The 16,917-nt window shown below is 43.6% G+C and overlaps 1 protein-coding gene across 1 annotated transcript in view; it reads left to right on the top strand.

Moving 5' to 3' along the window:
* Positions 1–751: 751 nt before the first annotated feature.
* UGCG (UDP-glucose ceramide glucosyltransferase) overlaps positions 752–16,917 on the top strand; it is a 37,140-nt gene continuing 20,974 nt past the window's right edge. Inside the window, exon 1 of the mRNA XM_038124715.1 lies at positions 752–1,945. Coding sequence (XP_037980643.1) covers positions 1,620–1,945 — 326 coding nt within the window. The 5' untranslated portion in view covers positions 752–1,619. The remainder of the gene's footprint in view (positions 1,946–16,917) is intronic.

The raw sequence follows: 16,917 nt of genomic DNA, 5'->3' as shown, positions 1-16,917 counted from the left end.
CTTAAATTACTAGATCTTAACTTCTCACATACAAGTAGAGCTAACTTGAAACCCAATTCTTTCTACAGTTATTGTGGTGGCTAGAATAATTTTCAAAACCACAACTGAGTTCTTAGCATAATTTATGAACACTCCTGAACCTACATTAATAAGAGAGAGCTGTGGAGGAAATAAAAATTAGAGAACATGCATATACTGTAATGTTCAGCTTGTGTTATTGGTGAAGACTCCTGAGAAAAACTATACCTTCTCATGTACAGGTAAACATAGTCTCTTACGTAAGGCTATGCTTCTTCTGGCAAGCTCAGTATAGTCAAGGCACAGCCAGTTAAGTCATTTTATCCTCCCACAGCATACCCCAGATTAATGGAGTTAAATTTAAAACAGTTAATGCAATGCATGTTTGCCTATTACACAAAAAGGGGGGGGGGGGTGGGGGGAAGAGAGATAAATTGTTATTTCTGACCCCAGATCAAAAATGCTGAACTGTAAAAGAGTAAAAGATAGCAGAAGTGCTGGGAGGTTTCTGCATATGAACCCCCTCAAAAATGGAGCCACATCACAGTAATAGGAATTGCCATAAGCACTGTAATGAAATAAAGGCTAGAATAGCTGGCTCAGAGGATTAGCAATGAGCAATTGACTCTTTCATTAACTGGACACTAACTCAAACACAGCCAAGGCTGGTAGTCACCAGGTTGCTTTAGCACTGGTTGGGCTCCACAGATGGCAGTATGACTGCTGGAATTGCCCCAGTCCTTGGAGCAGCTGCTCTGACTCACAGAGTTCAGCGCTGCCAGCAACTCACAGGTGCACACCTATGCTAGAAATAGCAATCCCGTCCTGCAGCATTCAACATCACCAAGAAAGTGTTCGGACTCAAAAGCAATAAAGGAAAATAACAAAGGCCCTGCAGCCCTGTATCAGCCCCCCGGAACTAGATCTCAGAATCAGAGAGAAGTTAGTGTTGGAAGACACCTCTGAAGATCCTCCCGTCCAACACCCCTGCTAAGGCAGGGTCACCTTGATCAGGTGAACCAGGAACAAGTGCAGGTGGGCTTGGAATGTCTCGGGACAAGGAGACTCCATGACCTCTTTGCGTAGCCTGTTCCAGTGCTCTACCATTGTAAAGAAGTTCTTTCTCACGTGGAGATGAACTTCTTGGTGAAACTTCTGACTTAGTTTATGGCCACTGTTCCCTGTCCTGTCGCTGGGCCTCGCTGAAAAAGACTCTGGCACCTTGGTCTTGGCACCCGCTTTTGAGATATTTATATGCATTAATGAGATCCCCTCTCAGTCTTCTCTTTTCCAGACTGAACAGCGCCAGCTCCCACAGCCTCTTCTCAGAGATGCTCGGCAACACCGGCAATACCCGTCTGCCCCCGATCCCCGCCTCCGAGCACAAAGGGCTGCGGTCTCCTCAGCGGCCAACACCAAAGCCGGACGACACGGAACCAGCACCTCCGCCGCGCCCGCACCCCTCCCGGCGGCCGGAGCGGGCGGGGCGGGCTGCCCCCGCCCTTCGCCTGCCGCCGCGACCCCGCACCTCCCTCGGCGGCCCAAGGGGGACGGGCCCAAGGTCAGGCGGCGGCGGCGGGCGGGGGCCGGGCCGGTAACGGATGTGCCCGCCCGCCCCGCCTCCTGCGCTGACAGAAAGGCGGCGGCGGCGGCTCTCGGTGCGCCAGTGGCTGCCGCGCGCAGGCCGGTGCGGAGCAGCAGCGGCGCCCCCGGAGCCGCCCCAGAGCCCGCCCGCAGCAACCGCCGCTCCGCCGCCCCCGGGCCGCCCGCGCCCCCGCCTCGCTCCGCTCCGCCGCCGGCTCCTGCCCGGGCCGCCGCGCCCCCCGGGGATGGCGGTGCTGGCCCTGGCCTCGGAGGGACTCGCCATCTTCGGGCTCATCCTCTTCGTCGTGCTCTGGCTCATGCACTTCATGTCCATCATCTACACGTAAGCGCTGGGGTGAGGGGGGATGGCGCCGGCGTTGTTCCGTCACCCACCCGCCATCGTGCCCGGAGCGCCCGGGCAGCGGGCCCCGTCCGCCGCGCCGCCTCCGCCCCGGGCTGGCGGTTCCCCTGACATGGGTGTCACCCCGGGGATCCGCATGCCTGCCTGCGGTGTGGCTCCCGCAGACCCCGCCGAGAGACGCGGGGGTCGGGCTCGCCGTGCTTAGGGCACGGCTGTGTCCCTACTGTCGGTCTTCGGGTAAAAACCGTCCTCTGGTTTTTCTGCGTCTTGCTCTGTGCGGTGATCTTTGCTCTGTAGTCCTTAGTGCTGCTGGCGAAGGCTTGGTGGTTGTTGGGTTCTGGTATACACTTGTAAAGTGTGGTTTTCCCGGTGGTAGTGGGAGACCGGGGTGCACAGGACTTACAAAATGTGTGATGTTTGACTGCAAAGGCTGTACGGCGGAGCAACTGAAAGAGCACAGTACTCTTGTGCCAGCCATAAGCACACTTCTTTTTTGTATTGAGAAATAATGATAGTGCTAGTAAAACAAGTATATGTAGTGAGTCAGATCCTTCTTGGATAAGTCCAAGTAAAAATGCCTTTAGAGTTTGTGAGCAGTGTTTGCATTTTAGTGACTGACAAAGCAGATAGAACCTGGCAGAGGAATTTTCTATGGTTATGTGGGGAAAGGATTGAGAATGCATCTCTTTGTAGATAGTCGTTTTGCTCTCTTAAGTAAAAGGCCATTCTTGCATCATTGCTAGGATTAGAAAATACCTGAATTTCTGTTTGCTTTCTTTTTGCTTATCTGTTCTCCTTTCTTGCTGCCCTACTGCATCTGATAGGTACCTGTGATAAACCTTAGCCCTCAACTGAAAGCAAAGCTTGCAGAATGGGTCAGGTTGGAAAGGACCACAGTGGATCATGTAATAATCCTAAAGCACATAGCACAGGACTGTGTCCAGATGATTCTTGAATATCTCCAGTGAGGGAGACTCCACAAGCTCTCTGGGCAGTCTGTTCCAGTGCTCAGTCACCTGCACAGTAAAGAAGTCCTTTCTAATATTTAGGTGGAACTTCGTGTGCACCAGTTTCTATCTTTTGTCCTATTGCTTGGCACCACTGAGAAGGGCCTGGCTCCATCCTCTTGGCACTCTCCCTTCAGATGCTGATAGACACTGATTGGGTCCCCTTTCAGTCATCTATTTTCAACATTGAACAGGCCCAGCTCCCTCAAGCCTTTCCTTGTATGAGGGATGCTCCAGTCCCTCAGTCATCTTCAGAGTTCTGTGCTGGACCCTCTCTATTGTCTCTCTTGTACTGAGGAGCCCAGAACTGGACACAGAATTCCAGATGAGGCCGCACCAGGGCTGAGTAGAGGGGCAGGATCACCTGCCTCAACCTGCTGGCAATGCTCTTCATAATGCAGCCCAGGATGTCACTGGCCTTCTTGGCCACCAGGGCACTGCTGGCTCATGGAGAGCTTGCTGTCCACCAGGACCCCCAGCTCCTTCTCCGCAGAGCTGCTTCCCAGCAGGTCACCCCCTGGCCGTGCTGGTGCCTGGGGTTGTTCCTCCCCAGCTGCAGGACCCTGCACTTGCCTTTGCTGAATTTCAGACGGTTCCTCTGTGCCCATCTCTCCAGGCTGCTGAGGTCCTCCTGAAGGGCTGCACAGCCCTCTGGGCTATCGGCCACTCCTCCCAGCTTTGTGTTGTCAGTGAAATCGCTGAGGAGGCCTCTGGCCCTTCATCCAAGTCATTGGATAAATTAAACAAGACTGGGCCCACTATTGGACCTTGGGGGTCATCATGAGTGACAAGCCTCCAACCAGAGCCTGTGCCACTGATTATGACTCTGGGATCTGCTGTTCAGCCAGTTCTCAATCTGCTTCACTCTTCCCTTATGCAGTCCACACTTTCCAAATTGAACTTACGGATACCAAAGATTTGCTTCTGCTTCCTTTTTTTTTTTTTTTTTTTTTTTTTTTTTTTTTTTTTTTTTTTTTTTTGTGGTTTTGTTGTTGGCTTTTTGTTTGTTTTTTTTTTGGGGGGGGGAGGGTTGTTGGTTTTTTAAAGTGTGAAGTCGCTAATAAGCTCTAATAGTTTAATTTTCTTCTACTGTAGTTCAGTTATCCTTAGATCTTATATTCATTTGGATAATTAACTTCTTTCTTGAAAAATAGCTGTATGGGCTACCTTGGACACAAATGGCAGGATTTCGGTACTGGAGGGCAGAAAGGGTGCTTAGTGGGGTAGAGACTACTTTGGGCATGGCTGATTTTGGTCAGCTTTAAACATGATTGAAACTGTCCATTGCATGCTTAAATCTCAGCCTGTCAAGTGAGCATATGTGGTGCAACTGCTCATAACTCTTTTACGAATAAGTGACATCTGAAATGGGCAGGAGACACAAATGGGGAAGATATGCATGGGGAATGCATTCTGGGCTGCAGGTAAGGCACTTCTGAAGGGACTATAACCTATGGGCAACCCATGCTGGTGTAGAGAAACCCTGAGGGGCTGCAGCCCCATCGTTGGCTCTCCCCTGAGGAGACTGCAGCCCGTGGCAGGCCCATAGTGGGGCACAGACTCTGCCAAAGGGATTGCAACCTGTACAGTAGTCACTCCTGAGCAGTTACACCTGCTAGAGCAGAGTAACAGTTAAAGAAAAACCAGCAGTGGAAGAAAATGAGTAAGAAGTAAGGCATGGCAGAAAAACCATTATGTGCTGAGCCTTGCCTCCTGTCATCTTGCTTGAAGGGCTGGGGAGGCACTTAGGGTAAGAAACCATGCAAATGAGCAGTTCAGATAGAAGGGTGAGGGGGAAATGTTTCTTACTGAAGCAGAGCCTGGGGAAGTAGGACAAAAGGTACTTCCCTAAAAGTTAGGTTGTCTTTTTTTCTTCAATACTCAAATTGATAATTAGTTGCCTGATGATTGCCAGTAGTTTAAATTGAATTGCCTGAGTTGAGGCAGTTTTGCCTGTGACAGTAATTGGTGGAGAAGGCAGGCAGCAGCTGGACCTGGTATGGCCTGTATCTAGAGTATTTGCAGTGGTGTGAAATCTGGAAGGAGTTGTATTTTTTGTTAATGGGAATTACAAGTGCATGTATAAATTGTATGTTAACAGGTGGAAAACTTGTCAGTTGTGGATGGAGTGGGTAAGAACTGGGGTGATCCAGTCTCAGCCTCTGAGGCCCCTGGTCTGCTTCCAGCAGGGCTCTGGAATTGCCATCTCAGTAGGGCCAGAGTCAGGAGCTGTCTTTGACAGAGTAGTGGGCTGATGGCAATGGGGATTTTTAGAGTTCAGTGCAAAACAGCTTCCCATAGTTGGAGGTGAGCCACTGGTAGCACTGAAGTGACCAAATTGCAAACTGTTCTGGGTTCACAGGCAGTTGTGGAGGAGCTGCCCTGGTAACAGTGATTTGGCAGATCTGAGGAAAAAGGACCACAGCTCCCCATAGTATGACCACACAGCTTCCCTTTGAAGTAAAAATAAAGAAGTGGGGGACACCATCCCAAGCAACTGTCGTTGCAGCATCTGTGGTGCTGCTGGGAAACAGTAGGTGGTGGGATGTAGCTGACGGCTGGAGAGGGCACTGTGCTGGTGCACTTGGAGCCTGTGCCATTTGTTAGCATTTCTCTGTGCGAGGGAGGATGGCTGGGAGGTTGTCTGATGGAGCTGTACCTGGAGGAATGGCCTTGTCCTGCAAGCAAGATAGTCCTGTGAAGGGAAGGTGAAGGAGGTAATCGGTGGTAATGGCTTTGAATGCTGGAGCATGTTTATGGGGAGAGGGCTCCAGATAAACGATGATTGCTGGTGTTATGGCTGAAAATACTGGTGGCTGGACACCACTACTAGTGCCATTCATCTCATAGAGACTGGTTTTATTCTGGATGGCAGACACAGCACACTGCACCCCTTCTGAGACCCCTGAGGTAAGAAAGGATCTTCACTTATGGACAGAAACTGCTGTTTTATGTCGGAAGATGCAGTATTAGAATAGAATTAGATGATAGTTGGCATATACTGAATAACACATTGTTCCTATTGCAGGCAATAAAGAAGGATGAAAGTAATTAGTCTTCCTGTTTTCTCCTTACAGGCAGTATTGTTGGTTTATTTTTTTTGAAGTCATTGAGGTACTGCTTGTATTCAGTCTGCACTGTGTGTAGCCATGCTGTATTCGTGAGTTGGAAGGTCCCATCTGTGCCACTGGAGTATTAAGATAATGTTGTAACATGTCAGTAAAGCTGCTGTAGACTAGACAGTGATTCTTCGGTGGTTTCCCATTGGTATTTAAGAAGTTTGATTTAGTAAAACACTTAGAATGTGTGAATTAAGTAGGTAAATGGAGTTATTCAAGAAAGTAAGCTTTTTTTGTCTTGAAATGCTTTTATCAGTTGTTGAGATTAAGATCAAGACAATATTTCTTTTGTATTGGTTCGTGCTGTACTTGCATTCAAAGTTGTAGAGTTTGGATATCTAACGTACTGTTATTCCATTCTTTCTTTGCAAAATCTGGTTCTTGCCACCTCTTTCCTCTACTTTGAATACGTTTGAAACACAGAAACATCTAGGTTGGAAAAGACCTTCAAGATCATTGATTCCAACGTTTGACTGATCACCATCTTGTCAATTAAGACTTAGCATCAAGTGCTATGTCCATTTCTTGAATATCCCTGGGAAAGGTGACTCTGCATCCTCCCTGGGCAGTCCATTCCAATGCTTGACAGCCCTTTCCATGAAGAAATTCTTCCTGATATCCAACCTGAACTTCCTCTGAGAGAGCTTGAGGCCATGTCCACTTGTCCTATCAGTAGTTGCCTAGGAGACACCAACCCCCCCAGCTACACCCTCATTGCAGAGTTAGAGAGAGCAAGGAGATCTCCCTGAGCCTCCCCTTCTCCAGACTTCTCCAGTCCCCTTCTCCAGTCCAACCCCAGCTCCCTCAGCTGCTTCTCACAGGACGTGCTCTCTAGACCCTTCTTAAGCGTTGTTGCCTGTCTCTAGACAACCTCCAGCCCCTCAATGTCTTCCTTGTTGTGAGAGGCCCAAAACTGAACACAGGATACAAGGTGTGGTCTCACCAGTGCCAAGTAAAGAGGGACAATAACTGCCCTGGTCCTGCTGGCCACACTATTTCCTATATAAAGCAGGATTCCATTGGCTTTCTTGGCCTCCTGGACACATGTCTGACTCAGGTGCAGGTAGGTGTTGATCAGGACCTCCAAGTCCCTTTCACTCTACCCTCAGTGTGTAGCACTGCATGGAGTTGTTTGACTCCTGAGCAGGACCCAGCAGTTAACCTTGTTGAACCACTGTTGTGGCTTAAGCTCAGGTAGAAATTAGGCACCCACAGCAGCTCACTCACACCACCCACCCCCACTACTTCCACCTTGGTGGAACACCACCTCAATTGATCCTGGCCTATTGATCCAGATCCCTCTCCAGAGTCTTCCTACTCTCTAGCAAATCAACACTCCTGACCAATTTAGTGTCACTGTGAACGTACTGTGCACTTGATCCCATTGTCTGGGTACTCAGTAATGATATTAAAGACGTTACATAGTGTTTGTCAACTCTCTTAAGCTATTTATTTATCTTTTTTGCCTTTACGTATCTGGTAAAAAAACCTGAATTCATGTGAAGTCATGTTCTGCTTTTGAGTTTTCATTGTTCTTGTCCCACTTGTCAGTGGCTATTCTAATTACAGCACTTAATGGAAATCACTTTCAGGCAGCCACAGTCAGTTGATACTGAGGTTGCTCATTTCCTTGGTTCTTGGGTGTAAGTGGGAACGGTAGTGTGTGACACTTAATTGATAAACATACTGCTGGTTTTAGACAAATAATTTTAAAAAGCTTTTAGTTACAGTAGTCAATGAAGAAATAATGAATTCTGCATTTATCTGACATTTATTATATTGTGGGCCTTGTCGGCTGAGTGAAAATCAAGACTTTTCAGAAACATATACAGGTAATAAAAAACCCAGATGTAACTAAAAGTAATTAATAGCCTTATTGTGTGTACTACTATGCACTAGGAGGAAATTCAGTGTGCATAGATACATAAAACTCAAGTTTCCTGAGGTATTTCTGCAACATTAAAAGGCTTAAACATGGCTTCCAAACCTAAGCTAAGACCTCTACATAGCTGATGTTTAACTGCTGCTTTTTTTAAAATATGAAGTTAATACTTTGGTTAATAATTCCTCATTGGGTAGTAATTGTGATACTTAATTATTGAGAAAATAAAAATTTTGTTTCTCTTGGGCCTGTTTGTCTTGTCAGCTCTTTCTTTTTACTCTGACCATCTCTTCCTGCTCAGTCTGTAACTTGTGTCCAGGTTTATCTTGCTCTGATCTCTCAGCTTCTCATTGTCATCTCATTTTCACCTTTTTGTGTGTTGGTGGACTGTTTCCTCTTTAAAACTTGTATTTTCCATTGTCTAGCAATAGATTGGGTAAGATAGCTGTTAAGAGCAGCACTAGTTAATGCACTTAGCCATGATTGAGTTGCATTTCTTTGATTTGTGGATCTGCTACAGACATATCTTGTTGCAGATAGGAGCTAGATAGGTTGTAGTGTAAATCTGATTTAAAAGGCAATGTTTAGAGAACTCTCCTGTTACTGTCAAGTGTTACCAGGCATAAGTGAACAAACACTTTGATAGACTCTGATGGAGATAATCCAGCTACTGCTTTATGAGGCGAGAGGTACCCTTGCCTTCTGATGATAACCAAACTCTGAAAACTGCTAAGTGTGATTGTACTGAAGCTTCTCCAGGAACTGGCTGGAGTATGTCTAGCACATGCAGAATGCCATATCTGTTTTTGGGTATGTGACTTAAATGAACTTTTATTCAACTTGAACAACTTGTGCTTAAATGTCTTATGCAGGTTATCTTCCTCAAGGTAAGTAGTTTTTCCAGTTATGTAGCTGCTGACAAGGATGATGTAGAGTGTTGGTGACTCTAACAACAAACAGATTGTTGTCTGCGATCTTGTATGTGTAGAGCAAGGAATTAAGCAAATTCGTAATCTGATTAATAGTGTCTTTTTGCAAAAACTTCTTTGAGGGTTAAAAGCAAGCAAAAGAAATACTTAAGTGTTTGACCATAAACTGGGACATTGGAGAGGCAGGAAAAGTTGGAAAGTTATTTGAGGCTTATGTTAGATCTGAGGTGACATTTCATCTTCCTGCTTTTTCCCTGAGTAACTCTTATCTCCTATAATCTGTGCATTGATGATGGGCCCTACTTTATGCAGAAATCCCAAAGTGTTTGCTGCAAGTGTTACATCCATAAAACTTCATGTTGTATGGGTTTTCAGCAAGTGGATAACAACATTGTAGCAAGGCAGATCTGAAAGACAGCAATGCAAAGATTGGAAGTCAAGTACAGTTACTGGGGAGGAACACAAGAAATTGATTGGGTGTGGAAACACAGAGTCAGAATAAACAGAGTATCCTGAGTTGGAAGGGACCCACAAGGATCATAGCAGTCTAGCTCTTCTTCCTGCACAGGACCAGCCTTAAGAGTCATGCCACATGCCTGAGAGTATTGTGCAAACACTTCTTTAGCTCCAGCAGGCTTGATGCTTTGACCATGTGTTTGCAGAGGAATCTTTTTCTAATATCCAGCCTAAACCTTCCTTGACCTTCAGGCCATTTCCTCAGGTTCTGTCACTGGTCACCAGTGAGACGAGATCAGTGTCTGCCCCTTTTCTTCCCCTCACAAGTGAGTTGTAACTACAGTGAGGTCTTCCTTCAGTCTCCTCTTCTCCAGGCTGAACAGACCAAGTGACCTCAGCCACATTTCGTAAGGCTTTCCCTCCAGGCCCTACATCTTCTTGGTTGCCTGCCTTTGGAGGTTTTTTTTTTGTTTGTTTGTTTGTGTTTTTTTTTGTATTGTTGTTCCCAAAACTGCACACGGGAATGCCAGTTGAAGGTTAAGTTCCATCTCCTGCTTGAAGCTGAAACAAATTTTCATAGTTTTCTGTATACACGGTGCATTGATGTGATAATAATAGCTTGTGATAGAAGATGGAAACTATTGAAGGAATGTGAAGTTTGAGATGCACAAAATGATTAGGTGTCGATGATTGCTGGGGCTATTTGTCATCTTCATTAATGACATGGACTATGTGACATGATCATCAAGTTTGCTGATGGTACAGAGCTGGAGAGGGTGGCTAATGCACCAGATAAGTACAGAGAGACCCAGACTGGCTGGAGAAATGGTCTGACAGGAAGCTTATGAAGCTCAACCCAGGGAAACGCCATGTCTGGCACCTGGCAGAAGTAACTCCATGCATCAGCACAGGCTAGGGACTGAGAGGCTTGAAAACAGCTTGGCAAAGAAGGACAGGGGAGTGCTGATTGGTGCCAAGCAGCCTACCAAATATCAGTTTGATTGTGAACAGTTACATGCTTTTGGTGGAGAAAGCCATTGGTGCATTGTTAGCAGGTTGAGGAAGGTGACCCTTCTGTTCTGCACACCACCAGAAATGCTGTCTGAGTGCAGAGGACAGTTTTAGTCTCTCCAATATGAGTCATGGGTATGCTGGAGCAAGTCTAGCTTAGAGGTACAGGGATGATGGTGGGACTGCAGCATCCTTCACTCAAGGATGCACTGAGAGCTGGAACTCTGCCTGGAGAAGGCTCGGAAGGATCATGTTAATGTGGGTGAGTACCTGATTGTTTGGGGGAGTGAAGGGTATGAGGTCCAGGACTCATCTCAGTGGTGCTGTGTGACAAGATGAAAAGCAACAAGGACAAATTCAAGTGAAGGACTGTAATTTTAAAGCAAAGAAGACACTCATGGCTGAACATTGAAACAGGCTTTCTGAAGAGTTTGTGGAGGCTCTGTCCTTGGAGATAGGAAAAACTGTCTAGTCCTTAGCAACCTAATCTAGTTACCCCACTTCGAGCCAGGCGTTTGGAGTAGCTGGCCTCCAGAGGTGTCTTCCAACCTCTGCTGTATGGTGATTTTTTTTTTTTTGTGTGAAAGTTGACACTAAGGCAGCTGTTTGGACTATTACAGAGCAATAAACTAAGAAAGGTTGTGTGGAGGCTGTAAGTTTTGTGTATTGCTTGTTTTAAACAAGCTGAAGTTTACCTGATGCCATGTAATCATATGGCTTAAATTTAGATAATCTTTAGGGGAAGACATATCTGAAAAAACAGGAGGTGATTTTTATAGACTAAGATTGTGGTTGGATGAGTTTCTGTATTACAGGCTTGATAAATGGGGAGAGCAAAACAGTGCAGCACCAGAAATCTGAGAGTAGTAATAGTGTGGGAGAAAACCAATAATGTTGGAGGCCATTAGGGCAGACCAATTCTTTAATTGGGAGTCAGGAGGATGAGACAGAGACGATAAAATTTGGGGTAAATATTAAAGTATTAGTGGCCCTGAATGATTTACCAGAATGCAAGAAACCTAAGCCTACATTCAAGACTGTCTAGTGTTCATTTAATGGAGAGGAATCATGGCTGTGGTGGATGGTGTACTTATGTGGAGAAGAGGAAAGACAGTACAATAGATGTATTTTGATTTTAAAGCCTGCTTGTCACATCTCTTGGAGTGGTTTGTGTGGATGGGGAAGATAGAAGGCTGTAAGATTTGGAGTATGTAATATGGAAATGAAATAGGTTGCGTTAGTGGAGCTCTTAAGGGGGCAAAAAAGCATCCAGCTTTATATGTGAACTGGAGTGGAAGAAGCTGAATAGTGGGATGGGGAAAAATATCTTTCAGTCAGCTTTTGTCAGGATAAGAAGATTTAAAAGAAGTTGATGTTTTACATGAACTGTTTCCATAAAAGCACAAATTTTGATTAAGGTGGATGAGTAGAATGGTAGATGATAAATTAGTCTAAAAACTGGAATCTGAAATTTCTGTCCTAGCTGCTCCATGACATGCTAAGCATATAACTAGTTTTACTGGTTTACTAAAGCACCCTTCATTATTTTTGTCCATTGCTCCCTGAGAATGGTGTAGTGCTAAATAGTGATGTCAGAGTTCGTTAGGATTTTTAAATTGCTTTTTAACTGAAATAAAATATTGTTTTGATGCATTTAATATTGGTTTTATATTCTATCAAAAACTGCTGTTTAAAAGAAGTTATTGATTACTTTATTGTGAGAGATGTTTTCCTATAGACTAAAAAAAGATTTTCATTTTCCTTGTAGCAAGTTGACTTGTTTTGCATTTTCTTATATACATTACTTTTAATAGTAGGTGATGAGGACATATTGAAGACTATATCTTCTCATAAGTAGTCTGGGTGAATTCACACCCTCAATCAAATTATTTCAGTTTCAGCATGTATAAAGAAGGTCTTATTCTGTCCTTTGGACAACTAAGGTAAAAAAAATTCTTACAGGTGTGAACTTGTAAGATAGAAAGCTGATGGGATGCATTGTACAAAGTGAAAGATTAGGCCTTTCTTGCCGGTGCTACTTTCCTGAGGAATTGTTTTATTTCTTATGGCAGTTTTTTGAACACCTGGTGCTTCTAGTGGACCGATCTTTGTTCATTAAAGTAGCAGGATAACTAACCAACCTATCTTTGCCCATTTATGCTGGTAGCTGATTTGGTCAGGTTTTGACCACTTGAGTTCTGCTCTTAGAAGTACCACTTTGTAAACTAAAGATTGTTTTGTTTTCTTCCCTGTCAGTTGATAGAGCTCATCTTGTATTTGTTAACAATATAGTCCATGAAGAGAAATCTGTAAATGAAGTTAACCATTCACTTTTCTGTTGTTTGCAGGTGTCCTATTCTTGTTAAGCACTTGCCTTGATCTTGATTCAATTTGCCCATGTTGTAGTGATTTCCCAGATGACTGCTGCTTTGGTTTAATAATGGGTAGTATGCTACACCTTATTTTATGAAATACTTGTCTGGTCATATGCACATGTTGTTAAAATACTCAAGCTGATGAAAACCAGATATTGGTCAATGTACCGAGCTGTTATGGAGCAAATATCCCATGTGTTTTATATTGAAATACTTTGAGTTAAAAATTGGGTCAAAATTGAGTTCAAAATTGTTACTTCACACTTCCTTTTAAGCATTTTTAAGAGAGATAATACATATGTTTTATATCTGCATTTCGGAGAAGATTCTTTTGTGCAGATTGTGTAGTGGTGAGGGCAGTAAAATTTTTGACAGTACAGACCAAGTGTTGTGGGGGTTTTGTAGCCATAAGACAGGTAAAATATGTGAAGTTACTTTTTCTGGTTTGTACCTGTCAGAAATATTAAAAAAAAAAATTACCCTTCTGAAATGCAGTCAAACATGATGTTGAGTGTAGAAGTGTTATTTTAGTTTAACATTTTCTTTCAAAGCATTTTTGGTTTTATGTAATTGCTTCCTTCACTTTCTGATCTTTCATACAGGAGACTTATTCAAGCTTTCCAAGGCATTTGCAGCACGAGGGCAGTGACCCTCTCACTGACAATTGTGTAGTCCAGAAAACATTTACAGCTTTTTTATTATCCCAGCTGTGGGTAATGTGGTCCCAGACCGTGTGTTCAAACTTGTGTGAATTGGTGTTTTAGTGTCTTTTTCAGCAGTATGCTATTTTGTATTCTGGAAACACTTGTTGCTGAGTTAATGAAAAAAAAATCAGACTGTCTTACACTGAAAATGAAAGAAAAAATGTTGGCATGGTACCTACTGAATGGTTGGTAATATAGTTTCTGATGAGCCATTAACATAATTCTGCTACTGGCAGTTAATTGTTTTGGAAGTTTTGAGGGAGAAGAAACTGGAAAAAGCTGCACAAAAGGAGCAGCCTGGAGTCTGTAGGATGCATATTATGTAATGTTTGTCATTTGTTATTTATTATGTCATGTTATATATTATGTCATGTTGTCATTTAAACTTGTGCCTTTTGAAATAATTGAGGCTGAGCTAGTTTAATCTTAACAGATTTTCAAAATACAAGTCAAAAAACCAAATTGAATAGTCTCAAAATAAAATTTTTCTAAAGCTTTGTGTTTTAGGAGCTCCCAAACATTGATGCGTTGATCCTGTACTAAAAGCAGTCTTTTGTGGTTGGTTTATCTGGCCCAGAGTTATGGCCATTCCCTGGAGATGCTTTCATAAACAAAACATGAATTGTGTTGGATGCAGCAGTTCTCTAAACTTGCACAGTATTTGTTGCAAGGAGTACCAGAAACATTTTTATTTCGTGCCTTAGTGAATCTTGATTTGATGCTCAAGGGGATAATCCAAATCCCTTCCTTCTGTTACACCTTTCTAGACATTTCTGCTGTTCTAATCTGCATTTAGTGAGCATGTGGCTATGCGGTGACTCAGATCAGCAAGCGAGTTTTTTCTGTGGGGTAGTTCCCTGTTTGATCAGCAGGCTGATCCGATTTGTCTTGTGGTGCTGCCTGTTTTATATCCACTAGTGGGCTGCGGGTGTGAGAAAACAGAATCAGGGAATAAACTGCTATTTTGATGGCAGACTGCAGATAGACTACAAGGAAAAACGGTGTGTTTATTTTAATGTTTAGTGTGATACAGTAATGGATGTGTTGTAGGCGTCTTACTATGTCTTTGTTAACTCCATTCAACTGCTGAATTGTGAACTATCCGAAGATTCGGTCAGTAAAAGGGTTCCTGTTGCTTCAGGTTCAGGCACAGCCTGTTGTATGGCTGTTTGTTTCTCCCTTTATCCTGAGGGAGTGGGAGGGGAGTTGGAGAGGAAGTGTGTTTGCTGGCTTTAAGCTGAGGTCTCTAGTGTTTGTTCTTTCTTACTCCTAAAAGATAAGGTCAGGGTTTTTTCTACTTGAAACTGTGAAACAGATTTGAAAGCATTTTCAGTTCCCACCATTCAATCACCCCCTGTTTTAGAAAAGACTATATCGAGTTATGGATTGAAGGTACTGAATGTGACTTAATGGTAATACTTGGAAAATGCTGGTTAAAGAATTTCAGTAGTGCATGGAGGTTTTAAATTTGAAATGGCAAATAGCACTAGATAGGACGTCAGCTGTTCTATATTTCATGATATTTGCCCTTATTCTTAGCCACTGATTGAAGGACTCTTTTCCAAAATTGAAAAAGCAAATTTGTGTTTGGTTTTTGAGAACATTCGCCTTCTGAAAAATAACAGTGATCACAATCTAGGTTGTTTCTTGATCAATTCCAGTTCAAGACCTCTAATTTGACCCTTTCTTCTTTTTTTTTTTTTTCAAAGTTTTGACTCTTGAGTGTCTTTTAGCTTAACTTTTTTTTTTAATATAATTTCTCTTTGTCTCCATTACCCATTGTGATTTCAGTGCATTACATTGTAAGGTCTTTTTCATTTTGTCTGTGGAGGTTATGTGTAGGACAGGAGAAAATATGCATTGGAATTGAATGAAGTGTTTTATTTGCCTTGTACACTCAGCTGGCATGTGATGAAGCTCAATTGTAATATGCTTTTCAACATAAACCCCTAGTATGCAAAAGGCAGGATTGCATTTTTTGTTTTCAGTGATTCAGCAGGCATGCACAAACCTATGACTGTTTTTCTGCTGGCAGACAGCCACAAGAAGTCTCTGCTACAAAGTGCTTACCTGAATCATACCTACCATGTTCTTCTTTCAGACTCATCTACTTCCCCCCATCTCTGAACATTTTATCAAGGCCAAGTGACTTGTTCAATGTTTTTAATTACATCAGGTTTTCCCCTTAAGTCCATTCCTTGTTGTCCACAGCTGCCTGTTTCTGCTTCTCCCTATTGTTGGATCTGAGGGTTGTGTAACTATTAGGCTAGTGTGTGGGTGGATTGACTTGCCATGGATCTGTATGGCTGTTGAATGGATGTGAGCAGGTGACAAAAGTGGAGGATGGGAAAGAATGCCTCTCTGAGAGCAATGACTGTCTGGTGCAGTTGTTTCACCCAGGCCAGCAGCTAAGCAAGAGTGCCTGGCACTAGCATGTTTCTATAGGCTGATGTCTTCCTTTCAGTCAGGAAAGGTCCAAGAGGGGTATGCCTGAAGTATTACTTCAAGAGTCACTTTTGAACACTGGCATTGTTTTCTGTTACTAATTAACTCAAGTTAGCTTTTTTCTGGAAGATAAGGAGCAACCTCTAAGGGAGTGAATGCTGTGAGGGGAAAACTGTGATGTGGAGTTGGTTACGGGACAGTTTTTAGGGGCCTGACCCAAATCTATGGTCAGCATAGCTCTTCTGGAATCCTGCTGAAGCATGAGGTGGAAGGAGACCCTATTCCTGCTCTTGTCCTGTGATCTTGGCAGCACATTCAGAGCCTTCTTGAGGAGCTTATATGCTCTTATATACATACTCTGGAGCTTTGTGCAGCCTTCCATAAGATGCCTGAACTCTAATTTGTCAGTAGACAATCTGAAGTGGAAGAAAACAAAATCCAGATTTAACCTTTAGTTGAATGAGTGATTTGAAGCAGGATTGTATGTGCATCAATACTGGCACAATGTCTTGCTTGGCTGGTATTGATGGCAGCACAGCAGAAGGATTTCTGGGGGACCTTTGCTGCCTGTGAAGCTACATGATTATCTTGCTGCATCCTTTCAAGCTTGCTAGGTTGAACTGATGAAATTCTAACATTACATGTTGAGTAATAGTTACATGGTGGTTTATGAATCTCAGCTAGTTCACTGTGGGATCAGACAATTGTCAGTACAGGACATCCCAGAAAAAGAGGACAAAGGGGGAAAGAGGAGGTGCCTCTGAGCAGTAGCCTGCATTTACACTGGTTCAGCTACATTATGAAGCTCCTCTCAAGGGGAAGAAAGGTCTAAAACAAGACCAAGGTGTTTGATTCTTGCTTTAAGAATAATTCTTTAAGTTTACTAAGAGACCAGTGGCCACAGGTGATTCTGTGTTTTCTGTTTGATCTGTCTTTCAGTTTTTAAAGCTCTCTGATGTCTATGAGGTCCATAAAAAAGAGTAATGATGTACTAGGCCTCCACAGTAATGTAACAGTAGTATTTCT

The sequence above is a fragment of the Motacilla alba genome, chromosome Z (genome assembly GCF_015832195.1).
Source record: "Motacilla alba alba isolate MOTALB_02 chromosome Z, Motacilla_alba_V1.0_pri, whole genome shotgun sequence".
Lineage (NCBI taxonomy): Eukaryota > Metazoa > Chordata > Aves > Passeriformes > Motacillidae > Motacilla > Motacilla alba.
Note: the sequence above shows the minus strand (reverse complement) of the source record. Positions and strands in the feature narration are given on the sequence as shown.